The sequence below is a fragment of the Myiozetetes cayanensis genome, unplaced genomic scaffold (assembly GCF_022539395.1).
Source record: "Myiozetetes cayanensis isolate MyiCay16 unplaced genomic scaffold, myiCay2020 scf14, whole genome shotgun sequence".
Taxonomy (NCBI): Eukaryota; Metazoa; Chordata; class Aves; order Passeriformes; family Tyrannidae; genus Myiozetetes; species Myiozetetes cayanensis.
Window position 1 is genome coordinate 19,547,664 of NW_026087048.1, and position 25,979 is coordinate 19,573,642.

Consider the following 25,979-nt stretch of genomic DNA (forward strand, 5'->3'; position numbering starts at 1 on the left):
TGGAATGATTCATTAGCTGAGGCTGTCAAACCCTCATGGAAACTTGGCAGCCTGGGAAAAGGCTTTTCCAGCTGTTTGGAAGGTGCTGCTGCAGGGATGCTGCTCCACTCACCAGCTCCAGCCTCTGCCTGTACTGGGTGGTTTGCAGCCCTGTGCTTTAAATGGGGTTTTTTTCCTTAAAAAGAAATAAAACCCCCATCCCAAGTGCCCCAAATAACCCAAAATACTGGAATGACCCAGATCACCCAAATAACCCAAATCACCCCAATATCCCAAATCACACCCCACTAACCCAAAATACTCAAATAAGCCAGATCACCCAAAATCAACCCAATAACCCAAAATATTCAAATAACCCAGATCACCCAAAATCAACCCAATAACCCAAAATACTCAAATAAGCCAGATCACTCAAAGCACCCAAATCACCCAGATAATCCAGATCACTCAAATAATCCAAATCACCCAGACAACCCAAATATCCCAAATCAACCAAATATCCCAAATCACCCAAAGAACCCAGATCACCCAAACCATCCAGATCACCCAAATAACCCAAAATACTCAAATACTCCAGATCATCCAAAGCACCCAAACCATCCAGATCACCCAAATAATCCACATCATCCAAATAACCCCAAATCACTCAAATCACCCAAAATACTCAAAACACCCAAATAACCTAAAACACCCAGATTACCTCAACAATCAAAACCATCTGGAGCATCCTGCTGCAGCAGGGAGCCATTCCTCATTCCATCCCAGCTCTCCCCCTCCCCACACCCCCCTCACACCCTTGGGTGATCCCAAACCTCCCCCTGGCGCTCCCTGGGACTTTACAACGAGCCCTCCTGGCTCTGCAAGGAGCCCTCACGTCACGCCTTGGCTCGGACAAGAAGCTTTAAAAGCAAACCAGAAGCAAACAAGCCCTCCCTCGCCTTCCTTTTCATGCCCTGCTCTTGGGGAAAACAAAAGGGAAAAAAATAAAAAGAGGGATTAAGTGGGAAAAGCACAGACTGCTCACAGCAACATGTCTGAGCACATATTTTTAACTTTCATCCCGGGGAAAATATGAAAAGAGGGAAACCAGGCTGTTGGTGGAAATACCAGAGGATCTCAAGTGCTTTGTGCTGGGTCCTGCTTGTCCTGCCAGGGCTGGGAATGGCATGGATGGCTGTGTCCATTGGTGCAGGCTCACAGCAAACAGGGAATCAGGGAATCATGGAATGGTTTGGGTTGGAAGGGACCTTAAATCCCATCCAGTCCCACCCCCTGCCACGGGCAGGGACACCTCCCACCAGCCCAGGTTGCTCCAAGCCCCGTCCAACCTGGCCTGGAACATTCCAGGGATGGGGCAGCCACAGCTTCTCTGGATAAAATTGATGTGCCAGGATCAATTTGCATCTTTTTGCACCTTTTTTAAATGACTTTGTTACACATGCACAGATTAAAATCACAGACATTCAGGACTGTTGAGTTATTGGGGTACTTTTTAACTCTCAGTGTCAAAACCTTTCCTGGTGGAATTCCCTGTGTCACAGCCATTCATTCACATCACTTACCTTGGTACTGAACCTGACAAATTAGCTTTGGCTGGATCCTACCTCCTGGAAAAACATCCTCCCCTGATTTGAAGGCAGCTTTTGAAGGCATCCCGATGGAGAAGCCAAATTGTCCAGCACTTTCCCCTGTATTCACCAGCACCTTCACCTGGATGGAGCTCAGACCCTCACTCCAGGTCCTCCAGAGACCCCAGAGCTTTTTGCATCCAGCAAATTCCTGATTTTTGAAGGGAATGACCCCTTTGGCTCCGCTCACGCCCTGGGTGTGCTGTGGGGAGGTTGCAAAGCTCATTTTGAGCCTGAAGGTATTTTGATTAAATGAAAAGACCTCAGGAGAGGAAGGTATGTCTGGAGATGAGGGAATGTGGGGATCAGGGAGGAACGCAGGAGCCACTCTGCTTTTCACAGGACTTTTCAATCAGTGGGACACTTAATCTCCTGCGAGGCAAATTCACTTGCAGTTAATTTATTCAAGATGGAACTGGATGAAGAAGTGATTAAGGAGGTTCAGGAAAGAGAGAGTTCAGCTGTGGAAAACTTTAAGTGAGATTGGAGCGCCTTGGAGGGACTGGGACAGAGGGATGGACTTCCAAATGTTTTCCTCCACACTGGTCAGGGTGGAAAAACACCAACAGTGGGAGTCCAGGGAGAGGCAGAAATGGTGGAGGAGTCCACAAGGTGGAGGATCTGGGACCTGAAAATGAGTCCTGAGTTTTCCAGCAGCTTCTGGGCAGCCTCCAGCTAATCATTTGATCAATCTGAGGTTATTTTTCTGGGTTTTAAGCCACCTGAAGAGCACAGGCATCATGAGATGGCTCTGCTGGTGCTGAGGATCCCACCGGCCGCTCCGGCCAGTTCTGCTCACCACGAGCACAGAAAACTCGTGTACTGGTGACCCAGGGCCACCAGAGAACCACTCGTGGCACCAGCAGCTGTGGCTGAGAGCTGGGCAACCTCCAACAGGTCTCAGAGAGGGAGTTTGGGTTGGTGGTTGTTGCTTTATCAAACCAGGTCCTTCCCTCGGCAGTGCCCGACGTCCCTCAGGCCGCTCTGGGATGGATCTTCTCCAGCACCACCTCTGGGCTGACTCACAGCCAGACAGCCATCATTTACTGGTGGGTTTAGGGGATGCAAGATGGGTTTTACCCACTGAATACCTGGTAAACCATCCCTTGGCAGAAGCATTCGCTGTGGAGCCATCAGAGCTTCCCTCTCGCTCCCAAGTCTCCCTGTGCTCTCCAAACTGCCCCAGTTAATCCACAGCCTGCAAAGTACAGAGCACAGAGCTCCATCCCCGTACCTGGTGAGTTTTAGGGGATTTATTTCCCCCCCAAAAAATCAGTAAATCCTCGTTTTGAAGTTTGGGTCCCACTGACCCTGCAGCGCCCCAGCTCTAAGCCCTGGGCACGAGCTTTGTCCCCACCCCTGTCCCCTCCACGTGCCACCAACATCCACAAGCACCCTGGGCCGTTGCTTTTTGAAGGCTGCTCGGTGTTTTCTGCCCTTTCTGACAAAGCCTCTCATTACAAAGCCCAAGCCCAGCACGGCCGGCGCTCCCACGGCTGCTCCTCCCGCCATGGCCGGCCGGGAACGCCGGTCCCAATTACCCAGCAAAGCCCTCCATCCCCCCCCACGGGGCAGCCACGTCACAGGAACAGCCCTGAGGGACAGGACAGGGGACAGGCAGGGTCAGGGCCCTGCACGTGGCTGTATAAATGACACAATTGTCCCAAAGTCCCCGTCATGGCCCTAAAATAGCGGCTGATGGGCGGGCTGCGAGGCATGCTGAGGAACTCGCTGTGGTCAGCACTGAAGGGACTTTCCTAGTTCTCCTGGTGTCATTTTTCCCCTTTTCCTCCTGGATGCTGCATCAGGGAGGTGTTTACAGCCCTTCTTGGCTGGGCCACGAAGCCGCTGGGTGCTCTCCGAGGGCTGCTCCTGTCCCTGGGGGATCCCTGCCTTCCCTCTGGGGGTTTCCTGAGCAAACTGTGGCTCCAATTCTCACCAGGGGGATCTTGCTCTTTCCCCCAGTCACCCCTTAGCACCACCAAGCAGTGTTTAGGGGGTTCCCCCACCCCTCTGCTTCTGGAGGCACCGCTGGGCACCAGCTCCGAAAACACTGCCCAGAAAAGTCATTGATGCCCCAATCCCTGGGAGTGCCCAAGGCCAGGCTGGAGTCACCTGGCCTGTGGAAGGTGTCCCTGCCCTCAGCAGAGTGGGTGGAACGAGACGAGCTTTAAGGTCCCTTCCAACCCAACCCATTCCATGATTTTCTTGAAAACAAGGCCAAAAATGGGCCAATTCCTGCAGGCAGGAGGTGGGCACCCTGTGCCTGCAGCCCGTGGAGGGAGGCAGAGGGAGCAGACAGTATCCATGATCCCCACGCTGCAGGAATGCTCTGCAGTCCCGTCCCCTCTCACCAAAATAATCCGAGCGCTGGGGCAGCGGCCAAACCACAGGAGAATTCCAGCCAAGAAAGCCTCTCTCAGTAGTAGGGAAACAGCAAACCCTGTAACTGTTTTTCCAGATCAGCACAATTATAGCTTGAAATCCGCCAGGCAGATTCTGCCCTCCCTTCTCCCCCTCCTTCTCCCCTTGGCCGGGCTCGGACTGGGAACGTCACGTCTGTGCCTGGAGCAGCTGCAGGGCTGGGGGTCGGGGCTGCCCCTCTCCAGGAACCCTTGGGAAGGGGGGAAAGTTCAGGGGGGCTCAAAAGATGATTTTTGGGGGGTTTAGGGGGGTAAACCCTTCACTGGGGTTTCAGAGCTGCAAAGTGGGGCTGGGACAGCACAGGACACAAGCTCGGGATGGGCAGGGAGCTCGGGAGCATCCCAACCACTCGACCCCCAGATCTGAAGCCCAGAGGGACCCACTGTATTTATTATTTCTACAGCTTCTGAGGGCTAATGGATGTTTATTCCCAGGGCTTTCCTTCCACAGCCAGTTCTTCTCGAGCTCCATTTTTTGCATAGCTGGGAACCCTCAATGCACAGCCACTGGCTGGTCCTGGCACTCACGTGGAGCATCCCAGATGCTGCCATTGCCCTGTGGAGACACAACCAACCCCCTGGACCCCCTTTCCCTCTCCTACTCCTGTCCTGGGATGTCTGGTGGCAATGGGAAGCTGAGGGCAGTGGTTGGAGTGTCCTCCCACGCACGTGTGAGAGGAGGGAATTGTCCTTCCTTAGGGAATGACACAGCTCCTGCTCATGGCATGACAGGGAGCAACCAAGACAAACAAAACTGGAAGGAGATGAAAGATAGAGGGAATTTTTTTCCCTCTTCCCCCTGCTCTTGGACCCCAGATTTGATGTGATTCCAGTTTGTGTTGGCCACAAACATCCCTGAGCACCGTGAGAAGAGCACCCGTGGGAGCTTCCACAGGGACACACATCCCATGGGAGTTTGTGGAAACACTTTGCATGTTTGAACACACTTATTTTAGCCCCAAAAAAACCGTCCATCCACAGCAACAAACCCGCCTGGATTTGATTCACACCTTAAACCCCCCAAAATGGCCCAAACCAGAGCAGGAGCTGGGGCAGAGGAGCAGCACTAAGTCAGCTCACCCCTTCAGGTCAACACCACAATCGCCTCTCTCCTCACAGCAACTCCCTAAAACTCCTTCCAGCTCCTTTTGCCCCAAACCAGCAGCCCAGGGAGCTTCCATTCCCCCCAGGATGCTCAGATCCCACAATTCCAGGTACCAGGAGGCTCTAGGGCTGGGCAGCCACAGCCCAAGTGTTGCTGCACAAAGCCCTGGGGCACTTCAGGATGAGCTCCAGTAACCTGTTGTCATCTTTTCCATTCACATACTCGCAGAAGGCACCTCCAGCTTAATGAAGAAGAGAGAGAAGGTGTTGAGAGGGAGCTTTGAAAGCCACTCTCTGCTCTGGAAGGCACTGGAGAAAACTCACCCCCCAAACCCACCAGCTTTTCGAGCACTGTATATCCAAGTGGATTTTTTCCTCCCCCTAGAGTTTAATAATCTGAATTCTTTCCTCATGGATTTTCCACTATCTGGGCTGGAATTACAGCCCTCACGTGCAAATGATCTGGGTCGTTCTGCAAAAGCTTCAAGAAAGGGAAAAACTCATTAAAAAGATACCTGGAGAATATTATCTCTAAATTTATATACACCTAAATATGCCTTTACACACACATGTATATGTATTTTTAATATATATATATATCTATAAGCTGCTTTGAAACCCCTTCTAAACCCACCCACAGCAGCCAAAAGCAGCATTAAGAGGCTCAGACTGAAGGAGAGGTGCCAAAGTCCTCGGATTCCACGCCTGGAATTTGGCAGCCGGGTCCGCGCACGTCGCTGGAAGCGCACGAGCCCCTGAGATACCCATCGAGCTCCTCTGTGCTCTCCTGTGCCCCTCTGGACTCTGCTGAACTCCCCTGGGATGGGATTGAAACCTGGCTCCTGCTTTCCCAGCCACTGGGGTTTTCATCTTTCCATCTGCACCGCTCCTGGCAGCTCCTGGGCTCAGCCCCGTCGTTATCCCGCTTGTCCCTGCTTTGTTCCGGAGGTTTTTGGGTCTGGAGCTGCTCCCTCACTTCTCCTTCAGCCAGGGGGAGTCACGGTGGCCTCGTTTTTTAACGGTGCCCACACCTGTCACAGACACTGTGTGCTGCACAGCTGCAGATGGGGATGATGCTGGGTTTGTGTGTGTATTTACACCCTCCTGCTCTGCAGGGAAAGGTGGTGTTTTCATGCAGAGCAACCAAAACCAGAGGAAAGGAGACCTGTGTCCTGCCTGATGTTGGCAGGAGAAATGGGAGAACAGACAAAATAAGCCAGGGCTGCTCTTTGCTCCAGTGTCCTGCTGGGAAAAGCGAGGATTTTTATCCCCTTTCACTGATCTCCAGCCCTTGACCACTCTATCAGTGGTGGTGGCAGCTCCAAGGTGTGAGAAGAAGCATAAGAGACTCCTAATGGCACAGGAATTGGAGTCCCCCTGCTGGGATGATGGATTAAACAGCACCTACAGATGCAGCTGGGCTGGAAATATTCCCCAAAATGGGTGTTTTCCACCGATCTCCCTCAGAGAGCTCCCTCTGGGCAGAAATCTCTGCGGGCACTGAACACTCAAGGGGTTCCCTGCTGCTGGTGTTCCCAGGGAAAGCAGACCCTGAGGGGTGGGAGGGAATTGCACAGGATCCCTCATAAATCCTGGGATGGTTTGGGTGGGAAGGGACTTTAAAGCTCATCCCATCCCACCCCCTGCCATGGGCAGGGACACCTCCCACCAGCCCAGGTTGCTCCAAGCCCCGTCCAACCTGGCCTGGGACACACCCAGGGATTTGGCTGTTTAGGATGAAATGAGATATGGAAAAGGGATGTTCTCCAGAAGAAGAGGCAGGAGGAATGTGGTGGCAGAGACACTTGGTTCCTGTTCCTTATCTGCTTCCGAGAACCACGATCCCTGAACATCCTCTCATCCCGACCTGGCAGGACCTCTGGAGCCTCTTGCAGGAGCCAGAGCAAATACCACCAAATGTTTTGGGGTTTTGGATCCCTTCCTGATGGAAAATATTTCACATTTTGTTCGTTTTGCACACGAGGAGCTCCTGGGCCCCAAAGCATCAGAGTGCCCTGGAGAGCACAAACCCATCCCGCCTTCCCAGACACCCCATGGAGCAGCTGAGGGATGGAGATACCACCCTCCCTTAGGAATCAGGCACATGGAGACACCCAGATGTGCTCCAGCACTGCAAGGAGGGAGATGAGGATGGAAGACCTTCAGGTCAGGAAGAGGAACATCCTCTGCAACATCAGCTCCTCGCCCAGGTCTCCAGCACAGGACCTTGCAGGGATTTGTTTCATTTACTGGAACGGCTCCACAGCCGTGTTTATGCTCCAGTGACTCTGGCCATCAGCTGCCTAAAATTCTTTCACCCCCAAAAAGCATTTATTTGGGTAAATATCCACATTCTCAAGCAAAGAAAAGGTGGAGGGCTCTGCCCCATCCGGATGTTTCTGGATTCCTAAGGGTAAGCTGGGTTGGGAAACAGTCCCATAGCACAGGTTCATGGACAGGGAGGAGGAAGAAGATCCCAAGAGGCCTCCTGGTCCCTGGCAGGGCTCTCTGGGAGCACCAGAGCCCCCCCAGCCCTGGGGCTGCAGCATCAGCATCACCCTCTTAATGGGATGCAAAATTCCATCTGGGAAAACCACACGGTCCTTGCAGCAAACAGAGCCAGCAGAGAGAGGGACCACAACTGGCCCCAAAATTCCTGCACATGGAAACAGCAGCTCAGCTTGAGGACACAGGAGGACATCCAGCCCCAGACACCAGCACAGGCACAATGGGTTTGATTCCTGAATTCCAGGAGCATCCACGTGCATTAATTCTGTGTTTTCCTGCTGCCTCGAGCCTGGCTGTCACCCACCCTGGGACAGATCCCACAGAAATGGGGGTGCAGGGAATTTCATGGGCTCTGAAGCTGCCCTGCTCCCCACAGCATCCAGCTGTGCTGCTGGAGAGCCCCCGGGGGCTCTGCCAACATCTGGGCAGGGTCTCCCCGTGGGGATCAGCCCTGGCAAGCAGCAAAACCCCCCTCAAAACCCAAAGCTGGAGCAGGGCCCACCCAAGGCTCATCTCACGTTCCTGATGGACACAGGCAGGGCTGAGCACTTCTGCAGACCAGGCTCTGATGGAAACTCCAGGAAATGGGATGGCCCCCACCCAAAACCCAGGTGGGTTTCCAGCAGTGCCGGAGTCCAAGGGGCTCCAAGGACCGAGGAACCTGCCTGGAGCAAAGCCCTGTGCAGGGGAGGCAAATGGGCAGGAGCCAGGACAGCCCCCCTCCGTGCACAACCCGACCAAAATATCCCCTTATCCCCTCCCAAAACTCCGCCTCTGGAAAGGCAAAGGGTTTCTGGGCTCTGCTTCCCTCAGCACCACCACGAGCAAATCTCAGTCTCCCCGGAGCCACAGCACTCCCCACCCCAAAGCAGGGGTCAGATGGAGCAGGAGGAGACAGGCAGAGTGTTGGGAGGGTTGTTTTGGCTTCCCCCTGCCCAGAGCTCACTCACCATTTCTGGCCCCCGATGTCGTGCTGCTGCACCGTGTAGCCAAAATAGGCTTCCTTGGAGCCAGCGATGATCCTGGGCCTCCTGGTGTCGATGTTGAAGGTGTCACTGAGCCCTGGGAGAGAGCAGAGGGGTCCTGTCAGCCAAGGGCTGGGCTGGGAGCAGAAAACACCCCTTGGCTGTGGCCACACACGGACCAGCTCACCCCGAGGGGTCTCCACCCATGGAGAGGTTCAGACTCTGGCACACAGCCCTGGCAGCCTGGACCAGGTGACCTTCAGAGGTGCCTCCAACCCCAGCCATCCCTGCTCCCCCAGGTCATATAACATGCCCCAGGATGGTCCCTGCATGAGCCAGGGGTGCTTTGACCCCCTGTGGCACAGCATTCCCACACCACCACAAGGACAGGAGGCTGCAAGACCCAAAACACGTCAGACCCTCCTCACCTGGGGCCACCCAGCACTCCTGTGCCCATCCCTGAGCTCCCAGGGAGTTTCCAGCCTCAAGGTTAGAGCTTTAAGCAGGATCATTCAGGGTTTAGAGGCCACAGCTGCACAAGCCCTTCCCCACCCACCTGCAAAGCTCATCCACCAGCTCATCCTGATGCAAAAGGGGACCAGCTGGAGCCAGGGTGGGCATGGGGAGGAGAAAGGAAAGCATCTTCCTCCTCTCTGACACATCCTGGCTCTTCATTCCCACTTGGACAGAAAGGAGCTGCTGGGTGATTCATGCAAATAAAAGATCCTTCTTAAGAAGGGCTGCGACAGCAACAGAAGGCTCGTGGCTGGTATTTACAGGGGCATAAAGGAGCTGCCAATAGGAGAGGTTGGGAATGCTGCTCCCAGGCTGAACAATCCAGGATGGAGAGTGTTTTGCTAGGTAGGAATGTCAGGGATAAAGCTGATTTTTGCAGGCACAGGAGCAGATCTGCAGCTTTGGCTCCGTGGGGAGGGAGCGGAGCAGCCCGGCCAAGGAGGGCTGAGGTGAAGCAGCAAATCAAAATTTCTTTCTGATCCTACAAAAAGAAACTCTAGAAAGCAGGGATCAAAAAAAAATACCCCAAAAAAAAAGAAAGAAAAAGGAGACAGACATGAGAGCCAGCATATTTTGTGGTGCACTGACCTCATTTAACACTACAAAACAAATTAAAACCTCCTCTGAGTAACTGATACCCGAGGGAGAAACACAGAGTGGGACTGGGCAGCAGAGGAGCGATGGGCAAGGGGGGCTGGAGCACCCTGGGCTGTCACTGCTGCCACCAGAGAGACCCTGGATCTGGCTGGAAAATCCATGGGAAGAGGGGGGTTTTAGGGAGGGGGTTTTGCATTCCCAGCAGGTTCAGTTCCAGGCTGTGCAGAAGCACCTCGGGTGCAGAGCGAGGGTCAGAGAGGATGTGATGGATTTCCATCTGATTTATTTTTGCATTATTTTGCACTGCAGAGGGTTTGGGGAGTTGGGAGCACTGGGATAAGTTGGGGAATCCCATCCCATGGCTCCTTGGTTTAGGACCACATCGTGGAGCTGCAGTAAAAGGCAGCCAGGCCATGGAAAACAACACAAACCCTCAAATAAACAGCAGAAATATTTCATGAAGTGGGAAATCTCTGAGCTGGTGGGAGAGCTGTGAGGGACACCCCAATCACAGCAGGTAGCAGGCACTGGGGAAGGGGATGAGGCTGGAAAAGCAGAAAGATCTGGGAGCAGAAGTCTCCAGGCTGGCAGAGGGGAGGAATGTCCAAACCCCGACGGACGTGGGTGCACTCGAGGCACAGAGAACCAAAACAAAGAGCAGAGAGTGTTTGATCTGGCTCCAGCTCATGGGAGCTTGAGCAGGGGCTGTCAAGGACATTCAGCAACCCCAAAGAGCCCAGGCTCATTTTCTTGTCAGGAGTGACATCACTGTCAGCAAGAAGTGACCAAAAGCCACATGTTTTGCTTGTGAGGCCGCCAAGGCAGGAAGCCTCAAATTCCTCCTTTCCGAACTCGGAGCTTCTGTCGGCTCCAAACTTTTGATTCCTGTCAGGTCGAATATCGAAAAGAGAAGAAAATCAGACGCATTTGGGAAACAATGATGGGAATAAAAGCCACCTTTGCTGCCAGAAAGGATAAAAATAAGTCCTCCCTGTAAGGGAAACCTCTGGGAGGGGGATGGTCGGTCCCGGTGCCATCGTCCTGCCTGGATCCTTAGGCAGGCAGTGGGATCCAGAGCTGGAAAGGGGACTCTGGAAAGGGGACTCTGGAAAGGTGCCTGGCAGCACTGGTGGTGCCCTGAGCCTGTTTTTACTTCCATGAGAAGTTTGAGGCTCTATTTTGCTTCCTTTGCTCCAGAGCTTTCTGATTCCAGGAGCTGCGAGCCAGGCACCGGAGCTGCCGGAAGAGTTTCCCTGTTTTTATTTGACTGGGAGGGAAATGCAGGCAGTGTTTTTAACTGAATCATGCAAATCCAGCCCTTTTCATTCACCTCCAGCACTGTCCCAGCTCGGGATGGAGCTCCTGGAGAGAGGCTGAGCCGACACGGAGCAGTGACGCTTGGGAGAAGATCCCAACGTGCCCATCCCATGGGATTCTGTGTCATAGGTATGGGGCACTCCAGGGGACCCAGGGAAAAGGCTGTGAATGGGACACGAGAGGAGCACGTGCCACGCCAGGCTCTTGCTTCCCTGCAGGGATGAGCCAGCTGCTCCCTGGAGGAGCCTGGGAGGGCATGGCAGAGGGAGAGCTCCCATCTGCCAGGAACCTGCAGCGTGCCGGGGCCAGGCAGCTCCGGCTGCCACCTCAAAACCGGCCCTGCCGCTCTCAATCCCATCTCCTCTCCTCACTCAAGCCCAGAAGGAGTGGGCAGCGGGTCCATGGATGTGATCCCTGCATCCTCAGCATCCCTGGGGATGCCACTGGTGACCCAGCACTGGGCTGGGCTCCTGTGATTCCTCCCCATCCCCATCCCCATCCCCATCCCCATCCCCATCCCCATCCCCATCCCCATCCCCATCCCCATCCCCATGTGGGATTTGGTGGCACCAGGTGCTCCTTTGCATCCCATCACTTGTTCTTTTCCTAGGACTGAAATATTTGGCTGACCAAGGAAATCTTTAAGCTCGATAAGGGACATTGAGGCAAAAGCTGCAAGAAGGAGCAGGAGGGGCCACGTGTCCTGGTGCTTCCCTCTGGCTTTAATTCCCAGGAATCCCTCTGTGCCAGATGAGATGCTGACAGCACCCAGCTCCTCTCCATGTGCCTATCTCAAAGCCAGCATTTGTCATCAGCTATTAGGAAACAGCCCAGGCTTTTGGTGGCTGCTGCAGCAGGGGATGAGGAGCCAGGGAATGCTGAGGATGAACAGAGGGATCAGTCATTCCCGGCTCGTGTGTCGTAACATTCCTGCTCAGCCACAGAACCTCTGACAAACAGCTCCGGGGCTGCAGCCACACAAGCACCTTGTGCTTCCAGAATTCCAGCTTTCTGGGCCCCCCAAAAGTGGGGAGGAGCTGTTTGATGGCCACGTTTTGCAGCCCTGAGGAACGTGGGGATTGCTCATTTGTGATAACGCCAATCAGGAGTAAATAGCAGCAGGTCTTCCACTGCCCCTTTCCCAGGAAAATGCCAGGAAAGCCACAGGTTATTCTCAAATAAACATCTGGGGGAGGATATTTATTGGATCTTTCCAGGTCAAGCCTTGGCCAGTGGATGGACAATGGGGAGGAGGGGGGTCCCACTCAGCTGCACTGCTGGGGCTGTGCAGTCACCCAAAATTGTCTCCACCATCAGAGCCTGGGCTGGAGGGTCCTCAGGAACCCACCTGGCCAATCCCAAAGGTGCCACGCGGAGCCAGCACGATGGTTTTGCCATTTGGTGACCCTTGGGAGAGGGCAGGATGGCACTGCCTTCTCTGGGAACCCCAACTGGAGAGGGCAAACTGCTGCGTGCGTGGTGGGACCCACGGACACCTCAGCACAGCCCCCCTGGAGCCTTCGGGAAGTCCTGACCCACCAACACCCCGTGTGGGTGCCCAGCAGGGCACCACTGTGGGCACAAAACCTCACGGGCTGAAACCCCCACAGGCAGAAACCCCTGGGTACCAAAACCACCACGGGCAGAAACATCCAAGGGTAGAAACCCTCCAGGATGGAAACATCCATGGGCAGAACCCCCTGGATACAGAACCCCCCGTGGGTAAATCCAGTGCTAGGCAGGATTCCCGCCCAGCCAGGGCAGGGCAGAGCTGCCCATGTGCCACAAACCCGAGTTCCTCCTGCAGAGCCCACCCTTTGTGTCTGAGCAGCGTCTCCCCGGGGTGAGGGGTTTTCACCCCACGGGCCGCGTCCCCGCCGTGGGCAGGGCAGGGCTGTGCCCTCCACGCAGGCAGCCCCACGCTGGCCACAGGCAGGGCACACATGGTCCCCATTAACCGAGCAAAGCAGCTCCGCCGCCGCTGCTTGAAAGGATCCGCCACCAGAGAGGGGGAAAAAAAAGCAAAGCAGCCATAAAAAAAAAAAAACCAACCAGCCTGGCGTGCGTTTCCACCAGGATGTTTGGGAATGCTTGGCTGGGGGAGGCGTGAGCCCGTGGCCGCGCTCCTGGTTTGGGGAAAGGCTTTTTATCCCCCCGCTTTCAGCCCAGTTTGGCAGCTCCGAGCCCGGCTGCGGGCGGGAGGGTGGCAGATGGGATTGAAAAGAGGAATTACCGGTGCTGGGACGCTTTCCTGCAAGAAGAGAGCCCGAGCGAGCCGGCAAGGAGCATAAAAATCCATCCCCGCTCCCATCCCAGCCCCCGGCAGCTCGTCCCGCTCGGGATAAGCTGCAGGCTCAGCTCCTGGAGCCAAACCCTGCCTAAAACCCCCTCTGAATTTATTTAAACCCGAGTCTTTTGTGCCGCAGGACGCGAACCACCTGTGGGACACAACGTTGGTTCTGAATAAAAGGGTCGTTCGTTTGGCGGGTTTTCTTCCCCCCACCATCTGATGCTTCAGGAAAACACCAATTAATCCTGTTCCTCCAAGCCGAGGAGGGGGGTCCACCCGCCCGCTCGTTCCTGGGGAGCCCATCAAGGATCTCCATCCCTCCCAAGCAGCCTCCTCAAAGGCTCCCAGCTCCCTCCCTCCCTCCCGCTGCCGGCAAAACTTTTCCAAGAGCCTCATTAACCTTGGGCTTTCTCCAGCACCTTCCCCAGGTCAGCCAAAGTTATTCCCGGTGGGTTTCGCCCCGTTTGAGGAGTCGGGGTGGGCGCAGAGGGCACTTACCGGGCAGGAGGCAGAGGGAGCAGGCGAGGAGCATCCCGCTGGGAAGGGCCATGGGAGCTGCCCCGCTCCCCGCGCCGGAGCATCCGCGGGGGCAGCCGGCCAGACTGGTAGCGCCTCTATCCCAGAGCCCTTTCCTTATCCCAGCCTTTCCCGGCTCCCTGACAGGAGGCGAGCATCGGGAGGGAGTGGGAGGGACGAGAGAACTTGGAGGAGGTGCAGCAGGAGCGGACGGAGCGGGGACAGCCCTCGCACGGCCCGGCACCCTTTAGGGAGCGGCTTCCCCGAGAGCTGTGCCAGCCGGGAATTCCATCCCACGGCAGCGCCTGGGGCCTCCTGGGAACCCCTCAGCCCGCGGGGGAGCTTGGGGATGGAAGGATCACTGATGGTTGAGGGGTGTCACCTCTGCTGGGTGTCACCTTCACTCAAGTGTCACCTCCACTTGGGTGCCACCCCCAGCTGGACATCATCTCTGCTCAGGTGCCACTCCTAGGGGGGAAAAGAGTGACACCAGTGCCCACAGCACCCAGGAGGTGGCTGTGATGCCACAGGGCACCACAAAGCTCTGGGATAACCGGTCACACCATTGAGTTTCCCCTGCACCCACCCGGGCACCCAGTCCTGGTGGGCAAGAGAGCCCAGTGGGGAAACCACAGCAAAGGGGCAGGAAAAACTGCTGGGGAGTGTTTCCTTCCCTGTCCTGCTCCCCACAGGTCCTGGGTCAGCGTCCCCACAAGAGCCACCCCTGGCACTGAGATCCCTCTGGGCTGGGCACCCCACACCCATGAAGTCCCTCAGCACCCCAGGGTGGCACTTCCTCCCTCCATCCTCTCCCTCCCCGGGCTGCTGGCACCTTTTGGAGGTGATTGCCAGGAGGCAGCTCCAGCTGCAGCTCAGCTCTCACCCTGGTTTTGTGGCCAGCTGGGGTGGCTCCAGTGGGGAAGGGGGATCCAGCCACATCCTCACTTCCATTTTTCCCAAGCGGAAAAGATCAATCCAGGCTTTGGTTTAGTTTCAGACACAGCAGATGTGACCCAGGAGGTCCTTCCCTGTCCAATCCATCCCCAGCACTTGAGAACAGGAGCATCTCCACATTCAGCCCTGAAGGAGCTCGCTGGGGAGAGCAATTGAAGCTCCTTGAAGGAGCTTTATCCCTTTTCCCACCCAGCTGAGAGCAAAGATATTTTGGGATGAGTCCAAACACCAATGTCTCTGTCTACCAAGTGTCTGTCAGACAGTTTGGGGGCTGCAGGAGGGAGATAAGCTCTGCTCAAACACTCTTGCCTGAAAGACTGTCTGGGAGATCCAGTTTCTTTTCATTCTTCCCTCTTCCCTCCCAAAAATACACATTTGAGGTCTGCAGGAGGGAGAGGACACATGGCTGGGACACAGATCAAAGGCAGCAGGAGGATCCAAAGGGGTGTGGAGATGTGGATGCTCCTCAGCTTGTTTGTGCAGTGCTCCTTCCACCAGCAAAACGCTGCCTGACAGAGATTTCCAGCCCTCAGCTGCATTTCCCAGCTGGTTTCCCCCGTAAAACTCCAGAGCAAAAAACATTTCAGGGGGGGCAGCAACAACTTAAAGGGAACGAGATGCATTGCTGGGTTGGTGAAAGTCAGTTTTTCAGGGAATAAAAAGCTCAGACAGGAAGCTCAGCTGTGATTTAAAGCAGAGTAAGCAGAGCACAGAGGGAGGGATCCCTGAGAAGTGGATGCTCCCAGCAGAAGTCCCAGCCCTGCAGCTCCTGCTCCCAGCCCGGGGCACGTTGGGGGAAATCCCTTGCTGGGAACTCAACTCTCCCAGGCAGCTGGAAGGCAAGCCAGTTTTCCACGAAAAAATAAATACATTTTCAATAGAATACCAAAAACCCCTATGTAATATCTTAAAATCCGCCTCTTGCTTCAGTTCCCAGAGGGGTCGTTTGGAAGCAGGTCGGTGGAACCAGCTGGATCAAAGGGATTTTGGGGGGAAAACAGCACCAGAAAAAGGGTCCTGGGCCTGGTGTTGTGCTTCCCTTGGGGTCTCAAGCACAACATTTCCCAAGTTAAAACACTCCATGGAAAACCAAGCGGCAGCAGCTGCTCCTGCCTCCAACTGCCTGGCCTGGAAACCAGCAGAAAGTTGGATTTACTGGGATCTGCTGTCCCACTCCTGCCAAAGGACTGGCCTCAGGAGGTTTCTCTGCACCAACCAGAGTTCCTGTGCAGCAAAGCAGAAAGAAAAAGCCCGGGGATGCTCTGGGGTCACGAGTGATGCGAAGTAAAAAGGGTCTGAGAGACGCCTGTAACGGTCACAAAACAATTTGCAAATCCCTGGGGGGGGTGTGGGGGTTAATCCAAATTGGACCTGACTGGGATGAACTGCACTGAATTTCTGCAGAACTGGTTTCAAAGGAGAAGTCACTCAAGTGGCTGCATCTCCCCTCAGCCTCCTCCTCCTGTGCTGAGTTATCAGAGCTCACCCTTGGACATCTTAACACGACCCAGCCCTTGGCACGAGCGAGAAGTGCCAGGCAGGAGTTCAAAGGAGAAAAGCTGCGCTCTGACAATATTGATGTCATCCTTCCAAAATGTAAACAGCTGTCGGGGGGGAGTGATGGATGGAGAAACAAGAACCCAAGGAAACTGGGGGATTTCAGCCCCTTGCAAGAAGTTGCCATGGGGACATCCCCCGACACCGGGCAGGAGCTGCTCTGTGGGCTCCTCGCTGGCCAAAAAGCCAGGGAAGAGAATTTTCATGGATCCATCATGTGATATTAATCCTGTAAAAAGAAAAAAAAAGAGCTGCCTTCCCAATTCATTTTTTTCTTTGGATCCTGCTTGGATTTCAGGGCTGTTCCATCCAGCCCGGGAACCTCTTTCCAAAATCTCTCCTCCTGCAGCAGCGTGAAGGAGAGACCCACACGTGCTGCCATGGGCTGAGCCCCAAACCCAGCTGAAGGAGGGGCGTTTTAGGGGTTTTTGGGGTTTAGTCTGGTTTTATCCCCTCTCCCAGCTGCAGTGAAGGCAGAAGAAGGGGGTGGTTTCCACATGAGCACCGTGAGGGACAAGGACCAGTCGCTTCCTCACGGGACCAACACCTGCCAGCCATCTCCAGCAGAGCCCAGCACAGCTCCAAACAAACTGCAGGAGCCTTGGAAGTGCAGCAGGAAAAGATTTGCTGGGAGCTCTCCCTGGGATCTGAGCTAGACCCACTGGAGCTGGTCTAGGGGATGGCGTCCCTGTTCATGGTGGGTTTGGAAGGAGATGGTTTTGTGGCCACTTCCAACCCAAGCCATTCTGGAATTCCATGGATTTCTCTGTGTTGGGTTTTGCTGGGGGTAGGGGGAGGCTCAGAGCCAGGATTTTGGGCTTGGCAGGTGCTTGCAGGATCCATCCCCTCCAGGGAATGGTGTGTCCCACCAAAACCAACCCAGTGAGAGCAGCACCAAACCCTCGGGGCCCTCCACCAGCCAGGAATAAACTAACGGAGAAAGTGAGACCCAAACCAGTTTCCTCCTGCAAAGAGAGCAAAGCAGCAGCTTCCAGAGGGGAACAGCAGCTCTCAGCTCCCAACCCCGACAAATCCTGGCTGCCCAGGAACCTTTCTGCTCTCGTGGCTCAGATGTCTCAAGTCTGGGATTAAAAAAAAACCCTTATTTTCTCTGGAAACCTGAGAGTTTCCAAGGAAAGCATCAGTGTAAACTGAGGCTCCTGCACCTTGGAGATGATCCATGCTCTGTGTCCAACCTCACTGGGCCTGATCCACCCCATCCCTCCAGCAGGACAAAACCCCAGAGCTGAGCTCTGCACCTGAGCCCTGGGAAAGGCTTTTACCTCCCCAAGCATCAGCATTTCCTGCAAATCCCATCACAAGTGGGGGAAAAAGCAAGGAGAGAACAGGCAGGGATGGTTTTGACAAAGGGCAGCGAGTTCAGCTGGCTGCAGAAATAATCATGGAATTAACAGCCATTCCCAAAGGGAAGATCTCGTGTCTTCCACATTAACATCCTTGGATGGACTTTCTCCTGAAATCTGGAGGAGGAGAAAGCTGCACTGGCCACGTCCTTGCAGCTGGAGTGGGGGTGACCCTGGGCTAAAGATGGACCAGCACCGAGCCTCTGTCCATCACTGGGGTGGAAAAACCTGGGAGTAACTGTAAATTAAAATCATAAAACCCCGGAATGGTTTGGGCTGGGAGGGATTTTAAAGACCTCATTCCAACCCCCCCTCCACCACGAGCAGGGATGGCACCCACCAGAACCTCCTTCCCTGCACCCAAATCCCACCCCAAAGCCCCCGAGCCCCACACGAACCTCGTGCCACTGACTCCCTGCCCGACCTCCATCCCAGGGTCAGCCCAGCACTTCCCTGAAGGTTTTCCCACGTCTGCTCAGATTTTCCAACCTCCAGCAGATGCCTCCTTGAGCCTGACCTTTGGGAGGGTGTCATGCGTTGGATGCTTTCGCCTCTGGAGTTTTGGAAGAATTAAGTTAGAAACGAGGAATGTAAACAGAGGCTGGGAATGAAAACAAAATCCTGAATTCCCTGGTAGAAGCAGAGGAAGGGCTGATGGTGACGTGGGAGCTGCTCCTGGCTGTGGAGGGGCTGGGGTGCTCCCAGGGGGCTCCTCCCAGGTTTTAGGGAAGGAGGGATGCAGGTTGGGTGCTCTGGAGCACCGAACACTGCTCAAACGCTGGGTCTGGGTGAGGATTTGTCACCCCTGGTGATGGGGAGCAGCTCCAAGCTGTTTCCTGGAGCACGTGGCTCATCCTCACTCCTGGCCATGCCGGCTCTGCTGAGCTCAGAGCTCTGGAGACTCGGCTGTCCGAAACAAAAGCTGCTGTAAACACCAAAGCAGGCTCTGCAGAGCCCCAGCTCTGCCCCCGCCAGGACACGTCACGTCTGCCCGAGCCTGCAGTGACCCCGAGCGACCCATCCGGGGTGCTCCAGGGTTATTTCTGTGCCCTGGGATTCTCCCAGCGCTTGGGAGCAGAGCAAAGTGCCAGCTGGGATCGCTCTGGGTCCAGGGAAGCAGCGGGAGAACAGGAAAGGGAGATTAAAAAAAAAAAAATTCACAGAATCCCACATTGGTTCAGGCTGGAGGAGACCTTGAAGATCATTAATTCCATTCCAGGGACACCTTCCACTCCATGGAGGGCGCTGAATCAGCACCCAGGGAGCAGGGAAAGCCCAAATTACGCTCCAAGGGTGATGTCCAACATCTGCTTCCCCCTGCCCTGAGCAACCCCATGGTGGCCACAGGGTCCCTCCACCTGCACTCCCCATCCCAGGCAGGCACAGGGACCTCCCATCCACCCCCTCCTCCAGGGAAACTGAGGCTGGCACAGCCACAGCCACCACCCAGCTCCAGACACAACAGCACAGCCACAAAACCTCCCCTAACCCCAGAGAAACCCTCCAGGGAAAGTGGAGCTCCAGAGACCCACTGGCTCTGCTTTTTGCTTTCTGTTTTGGGGTTTTTTTGTTGTTGTTGTTGTATTTCCAAAAAGGAGGAAGTAATTTAACCTCTGGAAAGTGGAGACTTGGCACCTCTGCCGTGTTTGCAAGAACTTTGGCCCTCAGCTCCCAGCACTCAATTAGCAGGAGCTGCACTTCTGAACCATTCCCAAGTGCTTCCCTCCCTCCCCTTCCCCGCCACCAACCCCGGGAGGGGCTGGGCTTTGAGGGGGCTGAGGGTGGTGGCAAAACCCACCCCTCCCAAATTCTCTTTTTTACAAAAATACACCCAAAAATCCACCAGCTGAGATGTTCCTTGGGGGGTGTTTCTGGCTGTGCTGGCACAGCCACAAACCTTCACCCCTCCTCCCCAAGAGCTGCTTTGGGGAGCACATCCAAACCCTCCTGAGGGATCTCCAGAGCCACAGGAACCCCCTGGCAAAGCAGGGAATGGCAGAGGAGGAGCAGGATCTGCAGGGATGGGGTCCCCCCACATTTAAGGTCTCTCCTCCCTTTTTCCCCAATCCAAGGCTCCCCACAATCCAACCCTCCTCCTAATTCCCTATTTACAGCCCTCTCACTGGAAAAGAAGGTTTCCAACCCGGGAATTTCTTTGTTTACTTAGCCAGCAATCATTTTTTTTTTTTTTGTCTATTTATTTAGTCTCCCTCTCTTTATTTCTTACTCTGAATGAACAAACACCCACCTGGATAATGAGCTGTTAAGAGGAATCCCTTGGGATCCTCAGCTTGTGCTGGATAACTGGGCAGAATTCCTGGGCTGACCAGTGGCACTCATAGACTGGAGAAATTCCCAGGTACCACAGCCTGGATCCTTGCATTAAAAAAAAATAAAAATAGAAAAAAAAAATCACATGTTTGGGGTTTTTCCCTCTAAAAGAAGGGCTGGCTGGATCCCTGGGAATCCCTGGGAAAGTCCTGGCATCACTTAACCTCCCCCCCCCTCAAACCAAGAAAGTGAAAGCAAATTATTCCCCAATAAACCCAGAATATTTTCCCTGGGGAATTGCAGGGAAAAACCAAACAAACCCCTTTAATGCAACTTCTCTGAGCTGTTGTGAATATTATTCACTGTCCAGCTCCTCCCAGGTTTCTGCTCCCTCCTGGAGCAATTCCTCCTGTCTGGAGGCAATCCCTGAGCAACTGGAATTCCAGCTGGGGATGGAGCAGGGGGGGTCTTTGCAGTTTTGTTCTGCTGAGGGGACACAACAGGGCCAAGCTCTGAACACAAGTGGTAAAACCATTTCAAGCTTGGGCTGTCAGAGGAGGTGCCAAACCGGCCCCGTGCAGTTGGCAGGCCCCAAAAACCCCAGGATCAGAGGAGAGCTGGATTAATTCACTGCTGAACCTCCTGCAGGGGAAAATATGCAACGGGAAAAGTGACTCTGGGCATAAAATCTGAAGAAAAAAAAAGAAAAAAAAGATTTTCAGACTTGCTCTTCCTGCTGTGTGTGAAAAGGGGGGGCAGAGCTGGGAGGAGGGTGATGGATCCATCCCCATGGACCTTCTGCTTGGACACACCACATCCCCCAGGGCTTAGATAAGGGATTTCACTGGCACCACACAGCTCTGAGCTTCCAGGGATCCACCAGGGTGGGAATTCTGGTGATGGAGGTGGAAGCAAAAAAATCCAGCTGATGGACTTTTTATACATGAGGAGGAATTTCCCCCTGGAAAGGGAGCTCAGGCCTTGGCAGGGGCTGCCCAGGGAGGTTTGGAGTGCCCAGGGAAGGATTGGATGTGGCACTCAGTGCTCTGGGCTGGGGACAAGGTGGGGATGGGGCACAGGATCCACCTTCAGTGATCCTGGAAGGCTTTTCCAACCTCAGCGATCCTGGGATTTTTACACCAAGGGAGTTCGAAACCTTCAGGAAAAAGGGGATACAAATTTGTCCCACCAGTTCCTCCTCACTGCTCCCCTCCAGCTCCCACCCCTCCCTCCAGAGCAGCAAGGGGGAAATCGGGGAGGTACAAAAATGGGGGAAAAAATCGAGGTGTACAAAAAATTGGGGGGAAAAATGGGGGTGTACAAAAAATAAAGAGAAAAAAATGGGGGTGTACAAAAAATCAGAGAAAAAATGGAGGTGTACAAAAAATGGGGGGAAAAATAGGGGTGTACAAAAAATGGGTTGGAAAAAATAGGGTGGGTACAAAAATGGGGGGAAAAATAGGGGGTTACAAAAAATGTTTTGGAAAAAATCGGGGGGTACAAAAATTGGGGAGGAAAAAATCGGGGGTTCCAAAAAATGATGAGCCCAGTGTTGGCACCTTTTCATTGGGAATTTTGCTCCCCTGGCTGCAGGTTAGGAATTGAATATTTCTGATCATTTCACTGCAGAAAACAAGCACATTCCCCGCTCCAAGACACGTTTGGGTCGCTAGAACATCCTTCCCATTGCCACAAACCCCTTCTCCAGGCAGCTCCAAAGCCCTTCCAGCCCAGAACTCCAGCGGGCAGCAATTCCTGATCCCCAGCTCTGCTCTCACCTGGCTCCAGGAGCACTCAGTGCTGCCACTTCCCAGCAGGCCCTCTCTAAAAAAAGGAAGGATGAGCCATTTTTAGACTCTGGAGATGGATTTAACAGGTTCCAGGTGTTTGGAGAGGGCTCTGCTTTGCTGTCCGTGCCTGGCCGGGTGTTCCCATGGACAGGGAGTGTCCCTGTGCCCTGCCCAGCCCTCAGCAGTGCCAGGGGCATTCCCGTGCCAGGGTGGCAGTCCAGGGAATTTCCTCTACCTTGGCAGACTGAGGGCTTGATCCCTGTTACCCTGGGATTCCTAGAATCCTACAATTGGATGGGAAGGGACCTTAAAGCTCATCCCATTCCAGCCCCAAACCTCCCACTGTCCCTCCAAGCCTCATCCAACCTGGCCTTGGACACTTCCAGGGATGCCAGGGGCAGCCACAGCTTCTCTGGGCAACCTGTGCCAGGGCTTTCCCACCTTCCTAGCCAGGAATTCCTTCCCTGTATCCCACCTAACCCTGCCCTGCTTCAGCTTAAAGCCATTCCCATTTGTCCTGACCCTCCCTGCCCGTGCCAAAACCCCTGAGGTTTGAGCTCACTTGAATTGACAGTGATGGTGTTTAAAAACATCCTAAAGAACAGACAAGGTTCCCATGGGAGCAGCAGGGATGGATTGGGATCTTGGACATGGCACACTGGCCTTGGGCACCTCCAGGGCTGGGCACTCCAAACCTCCCTGGGCAGTCCCTGCCAAGGCCTGACCACCCTTTCCATGAAAAAAAAATTCCTCCTGGTGTCCAAAACAATTTCCCTGCTCTTACCAAATATGGGAGTTGGATTTTTAGGGCGAGATCAGCCCAAAGAAGGTGCTCTCTTTGTTCACAGAACCTGAGGTTTGCTCCAGAGCCGGTGCCAGCACATTCCCATCTTATTGCTTCTTTTCTGGGAAAAAAGGGTCGAAAACATCCTGAAAAAAAGCGCCAGTTCTTCCCAGAGAAGCCAGTCCTGCTGCTCCCTGTCCCTTGGCTGCCTGTGCTGGCAGCTGTGCCATGTGCAGCCCTGTCTGCAGGGCAGGAAATGCCATCCCGAGGCTTCCAACTGCAGGAACCCAGAGATGGAAAAACAGGGAAGTGTGAAGGGATTTAGTGCTGCAGCCCTGGGGCTGGCTCCCACCACCCAGACAAATTGCTCCTGGATGCTGAGCCACAGGCAAATATTGCAGGCTGAGGAACTGATTGTCTCAACGAGCAGGTGGTTCATTTTCCTCCCTGCAGTCCATGAACCAGCCCTGGGATGTCCCAGGGACAAAATTCCTTTGAAACCACAGGAGCATCAGAGCTCCCTCCCGTTTCCAGCTGGGAATTCACTGAGGGTTTGACTCCATCAGCTGCTTAAATTCACATAAAAGCACTGCTAAGCCTTTTCCCTGGATTTTGGCTGCCTCCATGGCTTTTGCTGTGGAATGGGATGGAGGAAGAGCCCCCCCTTGGCTATGGAAGCTGCAGGGAAGGAATCCCCCGTCATGGGGTCTGTCTTCACCCTCCTTATTTCTTCTGCCTAATTCCAACTTCCAAACTCCTTTTCCCTGGCTTCTCCCACCTCTTCCCCAGTGTTATTTCAGCTTTATCCTGCTTTTCCAAGCCATGCCTTGTGCAGTGGCCAGAGGGGCTGCAAAGCCTGGGGGTCCTGTATCCTCTCCTGCTTTGGGATCCCCATTCCCAGCGCTGCTCCCAGTGCCAGACAGGAGTAGGGTGGTGAAGGGGCTGCTCCAGCAGGCAGGGATGAGGCTGGATGAGGGAATTCCAGCTCATGGGAAGGATGCAGCATCAGCAAGAAACCTGCCCTGGCTTGTAACAGGATAAAGATGTTTCCCTGCCCAGCCAGCCCAGGAGCTGGGATGGATTAGGAACAGAGCAGGGATAAATTAATCCCAGGGCTGCCCACCTCCCTAAAATCAAACTAAACCCCAGCACCAAGAGGAAACAGCCTCAGGTTGCACCAGGGGAGGGTTGGATTGGATATCAGGAAAAATTTCCACATGGGAAGGGCTGTCCAGCACTGGAAGAGGCTGCTCAGGGCAGTGGTGGAGTCACCATTCCTGCAGGGATCTGAAAGTGGAGGTGGCATTCAGGAATGGGGTTTACTGGTGGGCACAGGCACCCCTAATGCTCCTCACCATGGACAAAAGCCATCCCAGAGGGATTTGGGCATCAGAAGGAAATCAGAGGGATGCAAACAGGAGTCCTACTTTGCTCTCCTAGTTAACAAAAATCGCGGCGTTCCAAAGGTTCTGTGGTAAATGAGCCCCTTCCCACCCCAGATCCATCTGCCAGGAAGCTCCTTTCAGATCTTCCAGTGGACAAGGGGGTGTTCCCGTGCCATCTGCATCCCACATTTGTGCTGGAGTCAAGTGTGACGGATCGAGGCACCCCTTCCAACACCAGGGTGGGAGGAAACCCAGCTGAGCATCCCAGCCTGGGGGCTCATCTGAGGTTCTGATCAGCACATCCCATCTGCCAGAGCTCCCAAATCCCAAGGGATCAGTGCCCCACATCCTCCTCTGTCCCTTCTCCCATCCCACTCGAGCTGCTCCTCGGTACAACCCTGCAGGTCTTTTTTGCAGCTCTCGACATCTTTTGGTAATTAGAGATTTTAAAGAGCTTGAAAACATCCTATAAACCTGAAGGTTTAATTATTTCCATGCCCTCTGCGCTTTCCAGACAGCTTTTTTCCAGCAGGATGGGGCTGGGAGGGACCCTCAGCTCCAAGTGAGAATTCAGGAGGATCCCCTTTGCTTCCTTTTAATTGAGCTGGTAACAAATAAAGACAACTTTCCCCACCCACAATCCACATTAAACCAGACTTTCCCCTTCCTCCTGCTCCTCCACAGCTGCTCCCTCCCACCCTGGAGCAGGAACCCTCCCACTCCTGGCTCCAGGAGGTTATATTTAGTAATTTAGGAGGGGGGAAAAAAAAATCCTAAATAAATACAGTTTTGCAAACTGTAACTAGAAAAATACATCACTTTGCAGCCAGTTTTCCTCCAGGCCAGACTGCTGGGAAAACACATGTTTTTTCCCCTGCTGGAAGTGGTGCAGGTGCTCAGGGAAAGGGAAGCCAGGCCCAAATCTCCTTGTTTATTGTTGGAGAAGGGGAAAAAAAACCTCTCTAATGACATCATGAAACCTCTGGACACTTCACCCCCTGCCCAGATCCTTTAAAAGGTGCTTTTTCCCTCAGCACCATCGGGAATGTCACACAAATACTGGTTGGAGACTGCTGGGTATCAGGGAGCAGGCTAAGCCTGGCTTTGTCAATCCCTGCCTAGATGGGACACCCACCCAAGGGAGAAGGTCCCTGGGGGTCAGGTCTGTGCCAGAAACACCAGAGCTGGTTCCTGGGCCAAAGGCTGAGGAGCCTTCCCCCCAAAATCCCATCCCATACCTTGCTTGGGTATTTTATCCTTCAGATCTTCCCAGACACCCAGAGCCAGTCAGGATCAAAGGGGATATTTCATCCTTCAGCTCCTTCCATGGACCACCTGGATCCCTCCAGCTCCTGCTATCCCCATCACCACAGGCTGCAAAAAAAAAAAAAAAGGAAAAAAATCACTATTTCAACTTCTTTTCCACACTCCCATCATGTAAAAAAAAACCCCAAAAACCTCCTGGCCAAGCCTGTGTGGCTCTGGAGTCAGGATGGATTGTTAAGGGATTTATGGCAGCAAACCCATTCCTCTCCTTTGGTGTTTCTGAGCTACCCATTCCCACCTGAAAACCATCCAGGGGGGCTCTAAATCCTCCTCCTGCTGGAAAAATCCCACCAGCACTGCTGCAGTTGTTTCTCCTCTTGGGCCCTTGGCAGCCAGTCCCAGCCCCAGGGATTTATGGAAGGGGAATATTTGATGGTGTTTTTCACCTCACACCCTTTCCCACAGCTCCTTTTCATCACCTTTCCTGATGTTTGATGGGTCTGGAGCGAAGGGGAAGGGCTTTGATGCAGCCTCTGCTTTGGCAGCCAGACCTCCCCAGGCTGGGGGAAGGACAAAACAAAGCTGGGACACCCCAAAAAATTAATTTTGCAGATATTTCTGGCATTTTAGGGGCTGCTCTGGAACCCAAGGGAAAGGATTTTCTCCTCCTCCAGGTGTTTTATTTCCCTCCTTGCTCAGGGCTGGGAGTGCTGGGTGAAGGTGGCAGCAGTTGGGTTTTGGAGG

The 25,979-nt window shown here is 54.1% G+C and overlaps 1 protein-coding gene across 11 annotated transcripts in view; it reads right to left on the minus strand.

The window, feature by feature from the left end:
• Positions 1-25,979, minus strand: part of ITGA11 (integrin subunit alpha 11) — a 63,109-nt gene that overhangs the window by 28,886 nt on the left and 8,244 nt on the right. For 7 of the 11 annotated variants that reach the window (XR_007628142.1, XM_050309506.1, XM_050309511.1 and 4 more), the window contains 4 exons: positions 25,208-25,343; positions 19,988-20,115; positions 18,138-18,292; positions 8,614-8,725 (listed from right to left, as the gene is read on the minus strand). Coding sequence is in view for 10 of the 11 variants with exons in the window: in XM_050309506.1 (XP_050165463.1) it covers positions 8,614-8,725; positions 18,138-18,273 (248 nt within the window). In the remaining variant the exon portion in view is untranslated. Of the gene's footprint in view, positions 1-8,613; positions 8,726-9,184; positions 11,396-13,846; positions 18,087-18,137; positions 18,293-19,987; positions 20,116-25,207; positions 25,344-25,979 lie in introns of those variants that run through there. The other 4 variants (XM_050309513.1, XM_050309516.1, XM_050309515.1 and 1 more) reach the window with 4 other exon arrangements.